The sequence below is a fragment of the Ascaphus truei genome, chromosome 5 (assembly GCF_040206685.1).
Source record: "Ascaphus truei isolate aAscTru1 chromosome 5, aAscTru1.hap1, whole genome shotgun sequence".
In the NCBI taxonomy this organism is placed as follows: domain Eukaryota; kingdom Metazoa; phylum Chordata; class Amphibia; order Anura; family Ascaphidae; genus Ascaphus; species Ascaphus truei.
Genome location: NC_134487.1, coordinates 282,554,309 through 282,574,938, shown reverse-complemented (window position 1 = coordinate 282,574,938; position 20,630 = coordinate 282,554,309). Strand labels below are relative to the sequence as shown.

Sequence of the window (20,630 nt, the reverse complement as noted above, 5' to 3'; positions counted from 1 at the left end):
TGTGATATGGAGGTGTGGATGTGTTTGTGGGTGTGTAATATAAGAGCAGCAGTTGTGAAAAGGAGGTGTGGGACGTGCTTGTGGGTGTGTAATAGAAGAGCAGCAGTTGTGATATGGAGGTGTGAGACGTGCTTGTGGGTGTGTAATATAAGAGCAGCAGTTGTGATATAGCGGTGTGGGACGTGCTTGTGGGTGTGTAATATAAGAGCAGCAGTTGTGATATGGAGGTGTGGGACGTGCTTGTGGGTGTGTAATAGAAGAGCAGCAGTTGTGATATGGAGGTGTGGGACGTGCTTGTGGGTGTGTACTAGAAGAGCAGCAGTTGTGATATGGAGGTGTGGGACGTGCTTGTGGGTGTGTAATATAAGAGCAGCAGTTGTGATATGGAGGTGTGGGACGTGCTTGTGGGTGTGTAATAGAAGAGCAGCAGTTGTGATATGGAGGTGTGGGACGTGCTTGTGGGTGTGTACTAGAAGAGCAGTAGTTGTGATATGGAGGTGTGGGACGTGCTTGTGGGTGTGTAATATAAGAGCAGTAGTTGTGATATGGAGGTGTGGGACGTGCTGGTGGGTGTGTACTAGAAGAGCAGTAGTTGTGATATGGAGGTGTGGGACGTGCTTGTGGGTGTGTAATATAAGAGCAGCAGTTGTGATATGGAGGTGTGGGACGTGCTTGTGGGTGTGTACTAGAAGCGCAGCAGTTGTGATATGGAGGTGTGGGACGTGCTTGTGGGTGTGTAATAGAAGAGCAGCAGTTGTGATATGGACGTCTGGGACGTGCTTCTGGGTGTGTAATTGAAGAGCAGTAGGTGTGATATGGAGGTGTGGGACATGTTTGTGGGTGTGTAATATAAGAGCAGCAGTTGTGATATGGAGGTGTGGGACGTGCTTGTGGGTGTGTACTAGAAGAGCAGCAGTTGTGATATGGAGGTGTGGGACGTGCTTGTGGGTGTGTACTAGAAGAGCAGTAGTTGTGATATAGCGGTGTGGGACGTGCTGGTGGGTGTGTAATATAAGAGCAGCAGTTGTGATATGGAGGTGTGGGACGTGCTTGTGGGTGTGTACTAGAAGAGCAGTAGTTGTGATATGGAGGTGTGGGACGTGCTTATGGGTGTGTAATATAAGGGCAGCAGTTGTGATATGGAGGTGTGGGACGTGCTTGTGGGTGTGTAATAGAAGAGCAGCAGTTGTGATATGGACGTGCGGGACGTGCTTGTGGGTGTGTAAAAGAAGATCAGCAGTTGTGATATGGAGGTGTGGATGTGTTTGTGGGTGTGTAATATAAGAGCAGCAGTTGTGATATGGAGGTGTGGGACGTGCTTGTGGGTGTGTACTAGAAGAGCAGCAGTTGTGATATGGAGGTGTGGGACCTGCTGGTGGGTGTGTACTAGAAGAGCAGTAGTTGTGATATGGAGGTGTGGGACGTGCTTGTGGGTGTGTACTAGAAGAGCAGCAGTTGTGATATGGAGGTGTGGGACGTGCTTGTGGGTGTGTAATATAAGAGCAGCAGTTGTGATATGGAGGTGTGGGACGAGCTTGTGGGTGTGTAATATAAGAGCAGCAGTTGTGATATGGAGGTGTGGGACGTGCTTGTGGGTGTGTAATAGAAGAGCAGCAGTTGTGATATGGAGGTGTGGGACGTGCTTGTGGGTGTGTACTAGAAGAGCAGTAGTTGTGATATGGAGGTGTGGGACGTGCTTGTGGGGGTGTAATAGAAGAGCAGCAGTTGTGATATGGAGGTGTGGGACGTGCTGGTGGGTGTGTAATAGAAGAGCAGCAGTTGTGATATGGAGGTGTGGGACGTGCTGGTGGGTGTGTACTAGAAGAGCAGTAGTTGTGATATGGAGGTGTGGGACGTGCTTGTGGGTGTGTACTAGAAGAGCAGTAGTTGTGATATGGAGGTGTGGGACGTGCTTGTGGGTGTGTACTAGAAGAGCAGTAGTTGTGATATAGCGGTGTGGGACGTGCTTGTGGGTGTGTAATATAAGAGCAGTAGTTGTGATATGGAGGTGTGGGACGTGCTGGTGGGTGTGTAATATAAGAGCAGCAGTTGTGATATGGAGGTGTGGGACGTGCTTGTGGGTGTGTAATATAAGAGCAGTAGTTGTGATATGGAGGTGTGGGACGTGCTGGTGGGTGTGTACTAGAAGAGCAGTAGTTGTGATATGGAGGTGTGGGACGTGCTTGTGGGTGTGTACTAGAAGAGCAGTAGTTGTGATATGGAGGTGTGGGACGTGCTTGTGGGTGTGTACTAGAAGAGCAGTAGTTGTGATATGGAGGTGTGGGACGTGCTGGTGGGTGTGTAATAGAAGAGCAGTAGTTGTGATATAGCGGTGTGGGACGTGCTGGTGGGTGTGTAATAGAAGAGCAGTAGTTGTGATATAGCGGTGTGGGATGTACTTGTGGGTGTGTAATAGAAGAGCAGCAGTTGTGATATGGAGGTGTGGGACGTGCTTGTGGGTGTGTACTATAAGAGCAGCAGTTGTGATATGGAGGTGTGGGACGTGCTGGTGGGGGTGTACTAGAAGAGCAGCAGTTGTGATATGGAGGTGTGGGACCTGCTGGTGGGGGTGTACTAGAAGAGCAGCAGTTGTGATATGGAGGTGTGGGACGTGCTGGTGGGGGTGTACTAGAAGAGCAGTAGTTGTGATATGGAGGTGTGGGACCTGCTGGTGGGTGTGTACTAGAAGAGCAGCAGTTGTGATATGGAGGTGTGGGACGTGCTGGTGGGGGTGTACTAGAAGAGCAGTAGTTGTGATATGGAGGTGTGGGACGTGCTGGTGGGTGTGTACTAGAAGAGCAGTAGTTGTGATATGGAGGTGTGGGACGTGCTTGTGGGTGTGTACTATAAGAGCAGCAGTTGTGATATGGAGGTGTGGGACGTGCTTGTGGGTGTGTACTAGAAGAGCAGCAGTTGTGATATGGAGGTGTGGGACGTGCTTGTGGGTGTGTACTAGAAGAGCAGCAGTTGTGATATGGAGGTGTGGGACGTGCTTGTGGGTGTGTACTATAAGAGCAGCAGTTGTGATATGGAGGTGTGGGACGTGTTGGTGGGTGTGTACTAGAAGAGCAGCAGTTGTGATATGGAGGTGTGGGACGTGCTTGTGGGGGTGTACTAGAAGAGCAGTAGTTGTGATATGGAGGTGTGGGACGTGCTGGTGGGTGTGTAATAGAAGAGCAGTAGTTGTGATATGGAGGTGTGGGACGTGCTTGTGGGTGTGTACTAGAAGAGCAGTAGTTGTGATATGGAGGTGTGGGACGTGCTTGTGGGTGTGTAATATAAGAGCAGCAGTTGTGATATGAGGTGTGGGACACTTTGGGAACACCCTTGCTATAAATCAGAGCTTCTGAAATGTGACCTAAGGAGCTTCCCCCCCCCCCTTTTGTTTCCAAGGAGTATGCTCTCCTACAATCAAGCACAGTACTACTGCTTTTTAGTGTCCCTGTACAAGGCCTGCAGGAGTCACTGTGCACGTGGATGGCTGTTGGCGGGGAGGAGGTACCTTGTCTGTGCAGGATGACTCTGCCGTCCTGGTTGGTATTTGTCAGTGCAGATAGGAAGCCCTCGATCTGCATGAGTGGAGAGGCTGTGCGTTGCTGCCCGTTCTCCCCCTCTTCCAGGAGACTGTCAGAGACAGCAGCAGCTGAGGGGCAGACACAATATATACATCACACCCCCTGCAAACCAAGTGACCGTCACGGAGACCAATGCTGGGAGAAGCCGCGCTCACCCACAGAACGCGCAGCAAGAGATAAGACAAGAGAGTGTTTCCTCGTGGGGCTCTGGCTTGCTCCCCTACTCTGCAGTAAAAAAACAACCACATCCACCAACCAAAGCTGCGAGCCCACCAAACCAGAGCTACTACATCAACACAACAGTGCTGTCAGCCCAGCCAACCAGAGCTGCCACATCCACACAACAGTGCTGTCAGCCCAGCCAACCAGAGCTGCCATATGCACCAACCACAGCTGTCAGCCCAGCCAACCATAGCTACTACATCCACACAACAGAGCTGTCAGCCCAGCCAACCAGAGCTGCCACATCTGCCAACCCCACTAACCAAAGCTGCCACATCCACGCAACAGTGCTGCCACATTCACCAACCAGAGCTGCCAGCCCAGCCAACCACAGCTGCCACATCCACCAACAAGAGCTGCTGGCGCAGCCAACTAGAGCTACCACATCCACACCTTGCCTCCATGTCCCCACACCAGTGCTGCTTAAGATACTTGCCCCTATATCCCATCTCATAGTGCAGATGCCTCTCCTCTCACCTCCTCCTTTCTCCCTCTGACTCAGATCCTGCAGGAATTGCTGGAGCCCGGGAATTTTCTGTGTGTCTTTGCTGGAGGGAACACACTCCGCCCCTCGGTATTTCTCCATGAAGCCAAACAGCTGGGAAAAAAGAACATAACACAATAAGCAGGTTGAAGATCAACATATTCACAGCAGTGACATAGGTATATACACCCAGCACATGGGAGGAGCGGTCAATAAGCAGTGACATAGGGATATACACCCAGCACATGGGAGGAGTGGTCAGTAAGCAGTGACATAGGGATATACACCCAGCACATGGGAGGAGCGGTCAATAAGCAGTGACATAGGGATATACACCCAGCACATGGGAGGAGCGGTCAGTAAGCAGTGACATAGGGATATACACCCAGCACATGGGGGGAGCGGTCAGTAAGCAGTGACATAGGTATATACACCCAGCACATGGGAGGAGTGGTCAGTAAGCAGTGACATAGGGATATACACCCAGCACATGGGAGGAGTGGTCAGTAAGCAGTGACATAGGGATATACACCCAGCACATGGAGGAGCGGTCAGTAAGCAGTGACATAGGGATATACTCCCAGCACATGGGGGAGTGGTCAGTAAGCAGTGACATAGGGATATACTCCCAGCACATGGGGGAGCGGTCAGTAAGCAGTGACATGGGGATATACACCCAGCACATGGGGGGAGCGGTCAGTAAGCAGTGACATAGGGATATACACCCAGCACATGGGGGGAGCGGTCAGTAAGCAGTGACATAGGGATATACACCCAGCACATGGGAGGAGCGGTCAGTAAGCAGTGACATAGGGATATACACTCACCACATGGGGGAGCGGTCAGTAAGCAGTGACATAGGGATATACACCCAGCACATGGGGGAGCGGTCAGTAAGCAGTGACATAGGGATATACACCCAGCACATGGGAGGAGCGGTCAGTAAGCAGTGACATAGGAATATACACCCAGCACATGGGGGGAGCGGTCAGTAAGCAGTGACATAGTGATATACACCCAGCACATGGGGGGAGCGGTCAGTAAGCAGTGACATAGTGATATACACCCAGCACATGGGAGGAGCGGTCAGTAAGCAGTGACATAGGAATATACATCCAGCACATGGGGGGAGCGGTCAGTAAGCAGTGACATAGGGATATACACCCAGCACATGGGGGGAGCGGTCAGTAAGCAGTGACATAGGGATATACACCCAGCACATGGGAGGAGCGGTCAGTAAGCAGTGACATAGGGATATACACCCAGCACATGGGGGAGCGGTCAGTAAGCAGTGACATAGGGATATACACCCAGCACATGGGAGGAGCGGTCAGTAAGCAGTGACATAGGGATATACACCCAGCACATGGGGGGGAGCGGTCAGTAAGCAGTGACATAGGGATATACACCCAGCACATGGGGGGAGCGGTCAGTAAGCAGTGACATAGGAATATACACCCAGCACATGGGAGGAGCGGTCAGTAAGCAGTGACATAGGGATATACACCCAGCACATGGGAGGAGCGGTCAGTAAGCAGTGACATAGGAATATACACCCAGCACATGGGGGGAGCGGTCAGTAAGCAGTGACATAGGGATATACACCCAGCACATGGGGGGAGCGGTCAGTATGCAGTGACATAGGGATATACACCCAGCACATGGGGGAGCGGTCAGTAAGCAGTGACATAGGGATATACACCCAGCACATGGGAGGAGCGGTCAGTAAGCAGTGACATAGGGATATACACCCAGCACATGGGGGGGAGCGGTCAGTAAGCAGTGACATAGGTATATACACCCAGCACATGGGGGGAGCGGTCAGTAAGCAGTGACATAGGGATATACACCCAGCACATGGGGGGGAGCGGTCAGTAAGCAGTGACATAGGGATATACACCAAGCACATGGGGGAGCGGTCAGTAAGCAGTGACATAGGGATATACACCAAGCACATGGGAGGAGCGGTCAGTAAGCAGTGACATAGGGATATACACCCAGCACATGGGGGGAGCGGTCAGTAAGCAGTGACATAGGGATATACACCCAGCACATGGGGGGGAGCGGTCAGTAAGCAGTGACATAGGGATATACACCAAGCACATGGGAGGAGCGGTCAGTAAGCAGTGACATAGGGATATACACCCAGCACATGGGGGAGCGGTCAGTAAGCAGTGACATAGGGATATACACCAAGCACATGGGGGAGCGGTCAGTAAGCAGTGACATAGGGATATACACCAAGCACATGGGGGGAGCGGTCAGTAAGCAGTGACATAGGGATATACTCCCAGCACATGGGGGGAGCGGTCAGTAAGCAGTGACATAGGGATATACACCCAGCACATGGGGGGAGCGGTCAGTAAGCAGTGACATAGGGATATACACCCAGCACATGGGGGAGCGGTCAGTAAGCAGTGACATAGGGATATACACCAAGCACATGGGGGAGCGGTCAGTAAGCAGTGACATAGGGATATACACCAAGCACATGGGGGGAGCGGTCAGTAAGCAGTGACATAGGGATATACTCCCAGCACATGGGGGGAGCGGTCAGTAAGCAGTGACATAGGGATATACACCCAGCACATGGGGGGAGCGGTCAGTAAGCAGTGACATAGGGATATACACCCAGCACATGGGGGGAGCGGTCAGTAAGCAGTGACATAGGGATATACACCCAGCACATGGGGGGAGCGGTCAGTAAGCAGTGACATAGGGATATACACCCAGCACATGGGGGGAGCGGTCAGTAAGCTGTGACATAGGGATATACACCCAGCACATGGGGGGAGCGGTCAGTAAGCAGTGACATAGGGATATACACCCAGCACATGGGGGGAGCGGTCAGTAAGCAGTGACATAGGGATATACACCCAGCACATGGGGGGAGCGGTCAGTAAGCAGTGACATAGGAATATACACCCATCACATGGGAGGAGCGGTCAGTAAGCAGTGACATAGGGATATACTCCCAGCACATGGGGGAGCGGTCAGTAAGCAGTGACGTACGGATATACACCCAGCACATGGGGGAGCGGTCAGTAAGCAGTGACATAGGGATATACACCCAGCACATGGGGGGGCGGTCAGTAAGCAGTGACATAGGGATATACACCCAGCACATGGGGGGAGCGGTCAGTAAGCAGTGACATAGGGATATACACCCAGCACATGGGGGAGCGGTCAGTAAGCAGTGACATAGGGATATACACCAAGCACATGGGAGGAGCGGTCAGTAAGCAGTGACATAGGGATATACACCCAGCACATGGGGGAGCGGTCAGTAAGCAGTGACATAGGGATATACACCCAGCACATGGGGGGAGCGGTCAGTAAGCAGTGACATAGGGATATACTCCCAGCACATGGGGGAGCGGTCAGTAAGCAGTGACATAGGGATATACACCCAGCGCATGGGGGGAGCGGTCAGTAAGCAGTGACATAGGGATATACACCCAGCACATGGGGGAGCGGTCAGTAAGCAGTGACATAGGGATATACACCCAGCACATGGGGGGAGCGGTCAGTAAGCAGTGACATAGGGATATACACCCAGCACATGGGGGAGCGGTCAGTAAGCAGTGACATAGGGATATACACCCAGCACATGGGGGGAGCGGTCAGTAAGCAGTGACAGAGGGATATACACCCAGCACATGGGGGGAGCGGTCAGTAAGCAGTGACATAGGGATATACTCCCAGCACATGGGGGGAGCGGTCAGTAAGCAGTGACATAGGGATATACACCCACCACATGGGGGAGCGGTCAGTAAGCAGTGACATAGGGATATACACCCAGCACATGGGAGGAGCGGTCAGTAAGCAGTGACATAGGGATATACACCCAGCACATGGGGGCAGCGGTCAGTAAGCAGTGACATAGGGATATACACCCAGCACATGGGAGGAGCGGTCAGTAAGCAGTGACATAGGGATATACACCCAGCACATGGGGGGAGCGGTCAGTAAGCAGTGACAGAGGGATATACACCCAACACATGGGGGGAGCGGTCAATATGCAGTGACATAGGGATATACACCCAGCACATGGGGGAGCGGTCAGTATGCAGTGACATAGGGATATACACCCAGCACATGGGAGGAGCGGTCAGTAAGCAGTGACATAGGGATATACACCCAGCACATGGGAGGAGCGGTCAGTAAGCAGTGACATAGGGATATACACCCAGCACATGGGGGGAGCGGTCAGTAAGCAGTGACATAGGGATATACACCCAGCACATGGGGGGGAGCGGTCAGTAAGCAGTGACATAGGTATATACACCCAGCACATGGGGGGAGCGGTCAGTAAGCAGTGACATAGGGATATACACCCAGCACATGGGGGGAGCGGTCAGTAAGCAGTGAAATAGGGATATACACCCAGCACATGGGGGGGAGCGGTCAGTAAGCAGTGACATAGGGATATACACCAAGCACATGGGGGGAGCGGTCAGTATGCAGTGACATAGGGATATACACCCAGCACATGGGGGGAGCGGTCAGTAAGCAGTGACATAGGGATATACACCCAGCACATGGGGGGAGCGGTCAGTAAGCAGTGACATAGGGATATACACCCAGCACATGGGGGAGCGGTCAGTAAGCAGTGACATAGGGATATACACCCAGCACATGGGGGGAGCGGTCAGTAAGCAGTGACATAGGGATATACACCCAGCACATGGGGGGAGCAGTCAGTAAGCAGTGACATAGGGATATACTCCCAGCACATGGGGGGAGCGGTCAGTAAGCAGTGACATAGGGATATACACCCAGCACATGGGAGGAGCGGTCAGTAAGCAGTGACATAGGGATATACACCCAGCACATGGGGGAGCGGTCAGTAAGCAGTGACATAGGGATATACACCCAGCACATGGGGGGAGCGGTCAGTAAGCAGTGACATAGGGATATACTCCCACCACATGGGGGAGCGGTCAGTAAGCAGTGACATAGGGATATACACCCAGCACATGGGGGAGCGGTCAGTAAGCAGTGACATAGGGATATACACCCAGCACATGGGAGGAGCGGTCAGTAAGCAGTGACATAGGGATATACACCCAGCACATGGGAGGAGCGGTCAGTAAGCAGTGACATAGGGATATACACCCAGCACATGGGAGGAGCGGTCAGTAAGCAGTGACAGAGGGATATACACCCAGCACATGGGGGAGCGGTCAGTAAGCAGTGACAGAGGGATATACACCCAGCACATGGGGGGAGCGGTCAGTAAGCAGTGACATAGGGATATACACCCAGCACATGGGGGGGAGCGGTCAGTAAGCAGTGACATAGGGATATACACCCAGCACATGGGGGGAGCGGTCAGTAAGCAGTGACATAGGGATATACACCCAGCACATGGGGGAGCGGTCAGTAAGCAGTGACATGGGGATATACACCCAGCACATGGGGGAGCGGTCAGTAAGCAGTGACATAGGGATATACACCCAGCACATGGGGGGGAGCGGTCAGTAAGCAGTGACATAGGGATATACACCCAGCACATGGGAGGAGCGGTCAGTAAGCAGTGACATAGGGATATACACCCAGCACATGGGGGAGCGGTCAGTAAGCAGTGACATAGGGATATACACCCAGCACATGGGGGGGAGCGGTCAGTAAGCAGTGACATAGGGATATACACCCAGCACATGGGAGGAGCGGTCAGTAAGCAGTGACATAGGGATATACACCCAGCACATGGGGGAGCGGTCAGTAAGCAGTGACATAGGGATATACACCCAGCACATGGGGGGAGCGGTCAGTAAGCAGTGACATAGGGATATACACCCAGCACATGGGGGAGCGGTCAGTAAGCAGTGACATAGGGATATACACCCAGCACATGGGGGGAGCGGTCAGTAAGCAGTGACATAGGGATATACACCCAGCACATGGGGGGGAGCGGTCAGTAAGCAGTGACATAGGGATATACACCCAGCACATGGGAGGAGCGGTCAGTAAGCAGTGACATAGGGATATACACCCAGCACATGGGGGGAGCGGTCAGTAAGCAGTGACATAGGGATATACACCAAGCACATGGGAGGAGCGGTCAGTAAGCAGTGACAGAGGGATATACACCCAGCACATGGGAGGAGCGGTCAGTAAGCAGTGACAGAGGGATATACACCCAGCACATGGGAGGAGCGGTCAGTAAGCAGTGACAGAGGGATATACACCCAGCACATGGGAGGAGCGGTCAGTAAGCAGTGACATAGGGATATACACCCAGCACATGGGGGGAGCGGTCAGTAAGCAGTGACATAGGGATATACACCCAGCACATGGGGGGAGCGGTCAGTAAGCAGTGACATAGGGATATACACCCAGCACATGGGGGGGAGCGGTCAGTAAGCAGTGACATAGGGATATACACCCAGCACATGGGAGGAGCGGTCAGTAAGCAGTGACATAGGGATATACTCCCAGCACATGGGAGGAGCGGTCAGTAAGCAGTGACATAGGGATATACACCCAGCACAAGGGGGGGGAGCGGTCAGTAAGCAGTGACATAGGGATATACACCCAGCACATGGGAGGAGCGGTCAGTAAGCAGTGACATAGGGATATACACCCAGCACATGGGGGGAGCGGTCAGTAAGCAGTGACATAGGGATATACACCAAGCACATGGGGGGAGCGGTCAGTAAGCAGTGACATAGGGATATACACCCAGCACATGGGGGGAGCGGTCAGTATGCAGTGACATAGGGATATACACCCAGCACATGGGGGGGAGCGGTCAGTATGCAGTGACATAGGGATATACACCCAGCACATGGGGGGAGTGTAGTGTGACCAGATTTACAAAAGTAAAAACCGGGACACATTAAAAAAAATATTTATAAAACAAATGACATCATCAACTGTGCTTTATGTCTCTCTGCCCCTCACACACACAGCCTATTCTCTCCCCCCCCATCCCTCCATTCTCGTTCCCATCCCTGTTCCCGTTCCCCCCATCGCTGTTCCCCCTCCCATCCCTCCATTCTCATTCCACCCTTCCCATTCTGTCTCTCTCCCCCAATCTCTGTGTGTGTCTCTCTCTCCCCCAGTCTGTGCCTCTCTCTCTCTCCAATTCTCTGTGTCTCTCACCCCCATTCCCTGTGTCTCTCACCCCCATTCTCTGTGTCTCTCTCCCCCATTCTCTGTGTGTCTCTCCCTCCCATTATTTGTCTCTCTCTGTCTCCCCTCCATTCCCTGTGTCTCTCTCTGTCTCCACTCCATTCCCTGTGTGTGTCTCTCTCTCCCCTCCATTCCATGTCTCTCTCTCCCCCAGTCTCTGTGTGTGTCTCTCTCTCTCCCATGCTGTCTCTCTCCCCCCATGCTGTGTGTGTCTCTCTCCCCATGCTCTCGCTCTCTCCCAATGCCGTCTCTCTCTCTCCCCATGCTGTGTGTGTCTCTCTCCCCCCCCATGCTGTGTATGTGCCTCTCTCTCTCTACCCCAAGCTGTGTGTGTCTCTTTCTCCCCCCATGCTGTGTGTCTCTCTCCCCCCCCATGCTGTGTGTCTCTCTCTTCCCCCCATGCTGTGTGTCTCTCTCTCCCCATGCTGTTTGTGTGTCTATCTCTCCCCATGCTGTGTGTGTGTCTCTCTCTCCATGCTGTTTGTGTCTCTCTCTCTCCCCATGCTGTGTGTCTCTCCCCATGCTGTCTCTCTCTCTCCCCATGCTATGTGTGTCTCTCCCTCCCTGCAGCTAACCCCACCCCCACCCTCTGCAGCTAACCCCACCCCCACCCTCTGTAGCTAACCCCGCCCCCACGCTCTGCAGCTAACCCCGCCCCCACGCTCTGCAGCTAACCCCGCCCCCACCCTCTGCAGCTGCAGCTCAGACCCGGCCTCCGCTCTCCTCCTTACTGGCATTCTTGGTCTTTGCTGCCCCCTCTGCTCTGATAGTCAAACCGGGACATTTTAAAGAATATCAGCAGCCGGGACAGACATTAAAAAACCGGGACTGTCCCAGCCAAATTGGGACATCTGGTCACCCTAGGGGAGCGGTCAGTAAGCAGTGACATAGGGATATACACCCAGCACATGGGGGGAGCGGTCAGTAAGCAGTGACATAGGGATATACACCCAGCACATGGGGGGAGCGGTCAGTAAGCAGTGACATAGGGATATACACCCAGCACATGGGGGGAGCGGTCAGTAAGCAGTGACATAGGGATATACACCCAGCACATGGGGGAGCGGTCAGTAAGCAGTGACATAGGGATATACACCCAGCACATGGGAGGAGCGGTCAGTAAGCAGTGACATAGGGATATACACCCAGCACATGGGGGAGCGGTCAGTAAGCAGTGACATAGGGATATACACCCAGCACATGGGGGAGCGGTCAGTAAGCAGTGACATAGGGATATACACCCACCACATGGGGGGAGCGGTCAGTAAGCAGTGACATAGGGATATACACCCAGCACATGGGGGGAGCGGTCAGTAAGCAGTGACATAGGGATATACACCCAGCACATGGGGGGAGCGGTCAGTAAGCAGTGACATAGGGATATACACCCAGCACATGGGAGGAGCGGTCAGTAAGCAGTGACATGGGGATATACACCCAGCACATGGGGGAGCGGTCAGTAAGCAGTGACATAGGGATATACACCCAGCACATGGGGGGAGCGGTCAGTAAGCAGTGACATAGGGATATACACCCAGCACATGGGGGGAGCGGTCAGTAAGCAGTGACATAGGGATATACACCCAGCACATGGGAGGAGCGGTCAGTAAGCAGTGACATAGGGATATACACCCAGCACATGGGGGAGCGGTCAGTAAGCAGTGACATAGGGATATACACCCAGCACATGGGAGGAGCGGTCAGTAAGCTGTGACATAGGGATATACACCCAGCACATGGGAGGAGCGGTCAGTAAGCAGTGACATAGGGATATACACCCACCACATGGGGGGAGCGGTCAGTAAGCAGTGACATAGGGATATACACCCAGCACATGGGGGGAGCGGTCAGTAAGCAGTGACATAGGGATATACACCCAGCACATGGGGGGAGCGGTCAGTAAGCAGTGACATAGGGATATACACCCAGCACATGGGAGGAGCGGTCAGTAAGCAGTGACATGGGGATATACACCCAGCACATGGGGGAGCGGTCAGTAAGCAGTGACATAGGGATATACTCCCAGTGCTTTGTGGACTTCCCACCCACCAGTGCAGAAGGTGCAAGCACAGGTCTGCAGTTCCCAGCTCTGAACATATATACTGAAACCCTGAATGATCAGACTATCCCAGAAACAGAAGCAGCTGCAAATCATCAACAAACGTTCAGCTGAGGTTATAATTGCACCTAGGACACTGGGAGTCCTTCCATCACATAGTTACGCAGGCACACAGACATGGGCCTATGCAGGCTCTCACTGTACGTTCACTGGAGTACAGAGGTCTCTGTTGTATACAGAAATGAAGGGGATAGCAGTTTACAGAGAACTCAGGAGTTTGTCCAATATATATTTGCTGCAGTTTAAACACAGAGCTACTGAAAGGGACATACTGTGAAGGCGGAGGAGAGATGTACAAATAAAAGAATTTGTCAGACAACAAGCTGATGGTTGGATTTGATCTGTGTATCATTACACAAGTGTTTGACAATGCAGGTTTCAGAATGGTCCTGAGGATGGGAGCTGGGAGGCCTGAAAGCTGACATATTAAACACGAACAGTCCATTAAGTCAGGGATGCTCAACTCCAATCCTCATGCCAACCCCAACAGGTCAGGTTTTCAAGATATTCCTGCTTCAGCAGTTGGCTCTATCAGAGACTCAGTTGAAGACTGAGCCTCTGATTGAGCCACCTGTGCTGAAGCAGGGACTGATTAAGCCACCTGTGCTGAAGCAGGGACTGATTGAGCCACCTATGCTGAAGCTGAGACTGATTGAGCCACCTGTGCTGAAGCAGGGAAATCCTGAAAACCTGACCTGTTGGGGGGTGGCTCGAGGACTGGAGTTGAGCACCCCTGCAGAAAGGGATCATCTCGAACACACAGATGCTTGAGCCCCAATCCTTACCTTCCTGCTGATCATGCTCTTCGTACAATATCTCTGAACCTGTGCAGGAGAGATAGAGGGAGATACTCAGTCTCAGGCAGTGCTGTGGCTTGCAGTATCCCATGCACAAAGATAGCGGGAGATACTCAGTCTCAGGCAGTGCTGTGGCCTGCAGTATCCCATGCACAAAGATAGCGGGAGATACTCAGTCTCAGGCAGTGGCCTGCAGCAGTATCCCATGCAGGAAGATAGTGACACTCTGTATCACGCAGTGCTGTGGCCTCAACATGTGAACAAACAACTCTTCCCCAAAATTGCCCGTCAAAAACTTATTTATTTATTTTTTCCTACAACTATGGCCGCGGCATCACAATTACAAAGTTAACAAAGATGCCAAAAGCTACTTCCAATATGACAAAAACACACAGTGCAATACCTATATATTCTCTTGAAAAAGGGTCATTCAGTTCAACCCTTTGGCCAAAGCGTCTTAAGCCTGCTGCCACTTCAAGGCATGACCGTTACATGACACTGCAACTTTCCATTGGCTGTGGAGCCAGTCCTGCCCCTGTGGGGTCCCCCAGAGGTCGGGAGACTATACATCAGTTCCGGGGAACCCCCCGCAGCTCAGGTAATAAGATAGTGAGCAGCACAGACACAGCTAACACAGACACGTCTATAGAATATAATATTCTGCCAAACTGTCCTCAGCCGATCATATACTGTACTGTAGTGACTGTATAAGCAGGAATTGTGTTTGGAACAGGCAGAAGGCCCCTGAACATCGTACGTCTGCCCTACTCGCTGCATCGCTACAATCAGTGCATGGTGCCTTACTTTATAGTGCACGTTTAAGTGGGACAGCACCCTACTCTTCCCCGCCACCCACCCATGGCCCCCTACTCTCCCCCGCCACCCCACCCACGGCCCCCTACTCTCCCCCACTTCCACAGCACCCTACTCTCTGACAGGTCCCTACTCTCCCCATAGACCCCGACTCTCCCCCGCCCAGTCACCTACTCTCCCCCGTACCGCCACCTACTCTACCACTCCTCCCCCATAGCTCCCTACTCTCCCCACAGCTCCCTACTCTTTCCACAGCTCCCCACTCTCCCCCAGTCCCACACAACACCCCTACTCCTACCCCCACCTGTGAGTAAATTACCTTAAACAGATTGATATTGTCGATCTGACTCTGAAACAGGAAATCGTTGATGGATTGCAATGTTGTGCCTGGCAAATGTAAAAACAGATCAGAATGCAAACAAGCCACGGTCACCCCAAGACAAACTCTGTTCCCCCCCCCCCCCCTCACATCACTGAAGAAGCATTTTTTATGAAACGCGTCTGATTGAGCACTACAGACCACCGTAATCACAGCAGTCAGCTCCGCATCATCCTATCAGCAGCCGGCTTCCACGTGTGCTGGTGCGCAAGCGCAGACCCGTTCAGGGAACCAACTACTGCTCCCCAACTCTATCCGGGGGAGCAACAAGGACAGCTGTATTCCCACGGTGGGAGGAAAAGGAGATCCGATAACGGAGACGACGTGGACCCCAACTACACGTGGATCAGTCGTGGGAGGACTGCATCCTGCTGTGCTGGAAAGCTATTCACAATGCTTGTGTGAATTAGCAGTTTCTGAGTGCAACTTGTTTTTTTACCAGCTTATTGTTTATTAAACTTTATTATGCCATGTTTTTTTTACCAGCTTATTGTTTATTAAACTTTATTATGAATTTTTTTTTTCTCTTCTGCTTTTTCAAGATACTGTTATCAACTGGGCGTTTTGAAGTATAAAATTATATATAGATCTGAGACACCATCAATTTAAATAACATAAGTGTCTTACAATATTATCTAGGGGGTACTGGGTTATTACCCCCCATAATATACCACTGTCTTTTCTGCCCTATGTGTGGAACCATTATCTGAGTAAACGCGCTGGAGGACATTTCCTTTTGTTCTGCGACTTGTTTCTGGAGGGACGTTGAACTCTCTCTTTGGACTCTAGCAGCGGGAGTAATTCCCCTATATGGGCTTATATTATCAATTGATGTATATTTTTTTACACGTATTTAGACACGTGTGTGTGTATATGTATGTCTGTATGTCTGTATATATATATATATATATATATATATATATATATATATATAAATATATATATAACACCACTTAATTTTGTTGAGTGGTTAGCGCTGCTCTCTTTTTTTCTTCAAACTCCATCCCCTGGCTGATGGAAGGAACACTGCAGGAAATTCAGCTGTGGTAAGTCACCAAAAGGATTAAGATACAGCTATAAAATAAGGAAAGCTTTCTCACCAGATAGCATGAGGAGGACACCCCCCTCACTCTTGGGGCCTCATGCAGAGAGCAGCGCAAAAAGTGAAAGCGGCATTAATTGGCGGATTCTGCCTTCAGAAAGGCAGAAACCGGCAAGTTTTAAAAAAAGCGCCATTTTTTTTTTCCCCTTCAAATTCGCCGCGCGCCTGGAGAGTTTAAATTCTCTCCAGTTTTTTTCTCTGCCGTATGCAGAGAGCCGCGATCGCCATCTAGTGGCTGTTCGCGGCAAAAAAATGGCGCGATTTTCAACATTTTCCCTCTCCACCAAGCAGCTGGCGCTCCGCGGCCGGTGGAGAGGGGAAAAAAAAAAAACGCGATTTTTTCCCCAGTAGTTTCAACAGCGCTAATAGCGCTAATAGCGCTGGTTGAAACTCTCCATATGCAGAAAGGCAGTTTTCTGCCCTTTCTGCATATGGACATAAAAACTCTCCAAAAAAGGTAAAATTTTTCCCCCTCTCCAATTCTGCATAGCGCTGCTCTCTGCATGAGGCCCCAAGTGATAGAAGACACTTACAGCATCGCCTTACAGAAGTCACATGACCGTCTTATTAGTCACAATTGATGAAGGTGTGTTGCCTTTGAGCCATATCTCCCTCGGTCTGATTCTGAAGGTCAGTTACCATCATTATTATGAAACTCAGGGGTTAGGTTGCCTTCTAATCATTTCCACCCAGGAGAACCCCTAGTCCTGACAGTGACCCTATTCCTGCTGCATTTATGTACAATTCAGGAGTTCTAAAAGACGTGCCCTAGAGCAGGAGCGCTCAACTCCAGTCCTCAACACCCCCCAAATGGGTCAGGTTTTAAGGATATCCCTGCTTCAGCACAGATGGTGCAGTCTTTGACTGAGCCAGTTTGAAGCACCTGTGCTGAAGCTAGGATCACCTTAAAACCTGACCTGTTGAGGACTGGAGTTGAGCACCCCTGCTCTAGAGCTCCCATTAATATAACCGCAGGCAGCAGCCGCGCCTGTCCCCTCGCTGGCTGCACCTCTGATCTCCCCTGAATGTTACTCACCCTCCTGGGAAACAGTCTGCAGGTTTGGATTCTGCTTCACGTTCCCTGGGAAACACAACACAATGTTACCTCATATTGTCAGACTCCCCCTTTTTATAACTGCAGAACCCCAGTTTACCATCACATGTACCTAAATGTACCCCGACTTAAGGTTACGCCTTTTTCCTAACAGGTCAGAAGCACGGGGTGTCCGGGGCTGAAGCAGACACACTGCTTCCCAAAATACTCAGTAGGTACTGGCTGCAGCATCCCCGGCTGGGTGAACAATATGGAGGTTTAAATCTCCAGCGACACGGGAGCCAATAGGAAGCCGCAATGTCATCCTGCGCTTCTTCCTATTGGTCCATGTAACACAGGGGGGGGGGTTTCAAAATCCATGAAGAACCGGCAGCACCATCTGAGGCAAGTATCTAGGGGAGCAGGGGGTCTCCGTGGCTGAAATGAACGCGGTTCTGCTCCGGAGACCCCTGCCCCCACCTGGGCATTGTGGTATAAAAACGGTATGGAAGTGGTCTCCAAGGTAGGCGGACCGTGGCACCGGCACCTAGTCAGGATGGATGGATGGCGGTGGAGAGCAGGGCGTGATTCGGTCACTGCAGCAGTGTGGACATCCCATCCGGTACAGGTAACCCGATCCAAGTCCCAGGGTGCACACCACCTCACTCCACTCAGCCGGATGATTGCAGGTGGAGTCGCACTCGGGGTCGGGAGGCGTTCTGCCAGAACGCTCACAGGTGACGTCACCGCCCAAGCTCCGCCAGAGCAGAGGCAGCTCCGGGCGGATAGTCTCGCTAATAAATTCAAACAACTTGCCTCAGCCACCCGAAATTAGGTGGGTGCAGACAGCAGGCAAAGTACACAAAAAACAATCCAACGCATTTCGCAGCGAGTGCTTCTTCATCAGGGAAAACGAGTTTGCGCTTTTCTCCCTTTTTCAATTCTGTGATGTTTGAGCCATCCATATGATCAATAAGGGAAAGTTGTATGTTGTCGATTACAATGTGAGATTAGTTAAGCGAATATAAAAATTAACTCTTAATACACAAGTTTAAAATAAAGTCAAATGATAGAACGTGAACTAGACAGTGAATAATACACAAAGCGATAACCTCTGCTCAGCCTTGGTATGCTATATCTGGGGGGTGCATCTACGGATGAAATACATTGGCAAAACAAAAAGAGAAAATAATCCCTAATGTAATGCACTCTACCTCACTATGTAATATAGCTCTTGTAAACCTAATCATTCACTGGAAAGAGATGGAGCGCTTGTAAAGCTAAACTCCACCTCCACTGATACACATATATTATTTTTAATGAAACACATAATAAGTTTTAAAACCTAAAGAGCGCTCGATACATGAGCTAACATGAGAAGTGACGCACTTGCTGTACCTGAATGCCCTCCTCCAGTCTCTGTACGATCTCCCTACCAATTAGATTGTAAGCTCCTCGGAGCAGGGACTCCTCTTCCACAATGTTCCTTTTATGCCTGATGCACTTATTCCCACGATCTGTTATTTGTATTCTTTGTTATTTATATGATTGTCACGTGTATTACTGCTGTGAAGCGCTATGTACACTAATGGCACTATATAAATAAAGACAGACAGACAGATATAAGTGTCCCCTCGGTACGACATGAAGGACCTTAGTAACATAATACAGTGCTGTAATTGGCAGTATAATAGATTATCTGGGTGATGATCCTAGTTCCATCCAATATCATATTCCACTGTAAGTGACTACACAATTATACAGTGAATAAGTAAGTGCTTACATACAAAGTGAATAAGTGTTGTGGGAACCCGCCCTATAGATCTAAATGGCAATTCTGTTGCTATGCAGCAACCACTTCGCAGCATAATATAGAACTGCAAAAGAACAAAAAAATGATTACAGCTTGTATGTGAATAGGGTGACAGTGATATCACTGCTGGTGGACACTGTTCAGCCAATTAAGTAATGGACTAATAGTGTTGGTCTGTTTATACAGAAGCTACAAGATGAAATCACAGTCTAATTGCCCAGCCACATTAGTGTTAAACATCATTGAGTTTGCTTCTCTGTACATTAATATTCACTGTCTAGTTCACGTTCTATAATTTGACTTTATTATTTTATTTTCAAACTTAAATTTTTTTTATTGAGTAGTAAGGCAAAAATATACAGAAATACAACATGGTTAAATAAATAATCAGGGGGAGGGGGGTTGGATACAAAAATAAAGAAGGGAAGGGGGGCAGAGGGGGCAGATGGAACAGCAAGTTCAGTAACATAATACTCATCAACATAACATACATTGCTTTTCCAAAAGGGATTCTGGGGTCGCCTCTTTATCTCCCATGGAGTCTGTCTCTGAGGAAACCGGGGTGGTGAGACTACAGTGATGGGCCAGGTGAGGCAGATAGATATACCCTTTAGTCGTGGTGTAGGGATGGTTTTGCAAAATGACAAGCCGAGAAAGCTCAATGCTACATTTGAATATCTATGAACATTATCCAGGGTAGCCATACCTTCTGGTAAATATCGAATGTATCGTTTAGAAAGCTAGTGTGCTTTTCCATCGTACATACCACCCACACCTCGTTTCTGATTAACGGGATAGAAGGTATTGTGTCTTGTTTCCAAAGACCTGCTAGGGCGCACCGTGCTGCGGTGATAATATGAGTTATTAGCTTGTTTTCCGCTCTGGTGTGGCCTTGAAGTGGTTTGTTTAGTAGAAACAGCCATAGATATAGGGAGATGTTCGAGCCCATAATCTGGTGGATCCAAAATCTCACCCGCCTCCATAGAGCCTGCACCCGAGGGCATGACCAACGCATCTGCAGAAAAGAGGCCACCCCACCGCAGCCTTTAGGACACATGGGTGAGTAGCTTGGAACATATTTAGCTATTTTTCCGGGGGTATTGTACCAATGGGTCATTACTTTGTAGGCATTTTCCCGGATAGATGAGCAAAT

At 50.7% G+C, this 20,630-nt stretch overlaps 1 protein-coding gene across 2 annotated transcripts in view; it reads right to left on the bottom strand.

Moving 5' to 3' along the window:
* The window catches only part of DDX11 (DEAD/H-box helicase 11), a 72,385-nt gene that overhangs the window by 16,739 nt on the left and 35,016 nt on the right, over positions 1–20,630 (bottom strand). For both annotated transcript variants that reach the window (XR_012801887.1, XM_075602322.1), the window contains exons 13-17: positions 17,668–17,712; positions 15,470–15,537; positions 14,326–14,364; positions 4,275–4,395; positions 3,503–3,643 (exon numbers count right to left, since the gene is read on the bottom strand). Coding sequence is in view for 1 of the 2 variants with exons in the window: in XM_075602322.1 (XP_075458437.1) it covers positions 3,503–3,643; positions 4,275–4,395; positions 14,326–14,364; positions 15,470–15,537; positions 17,668–17,712 (414 nt within the window). In the remaining variant the exon portion in view is untranslated. The remainder of the gene's footprint in view (positions 1–3,502; positions 3,644–4,274; positions 4,396–14,325; positions 14,365–15,469; positions 15,538–17,667; positions 17,713–20,630) is intronic.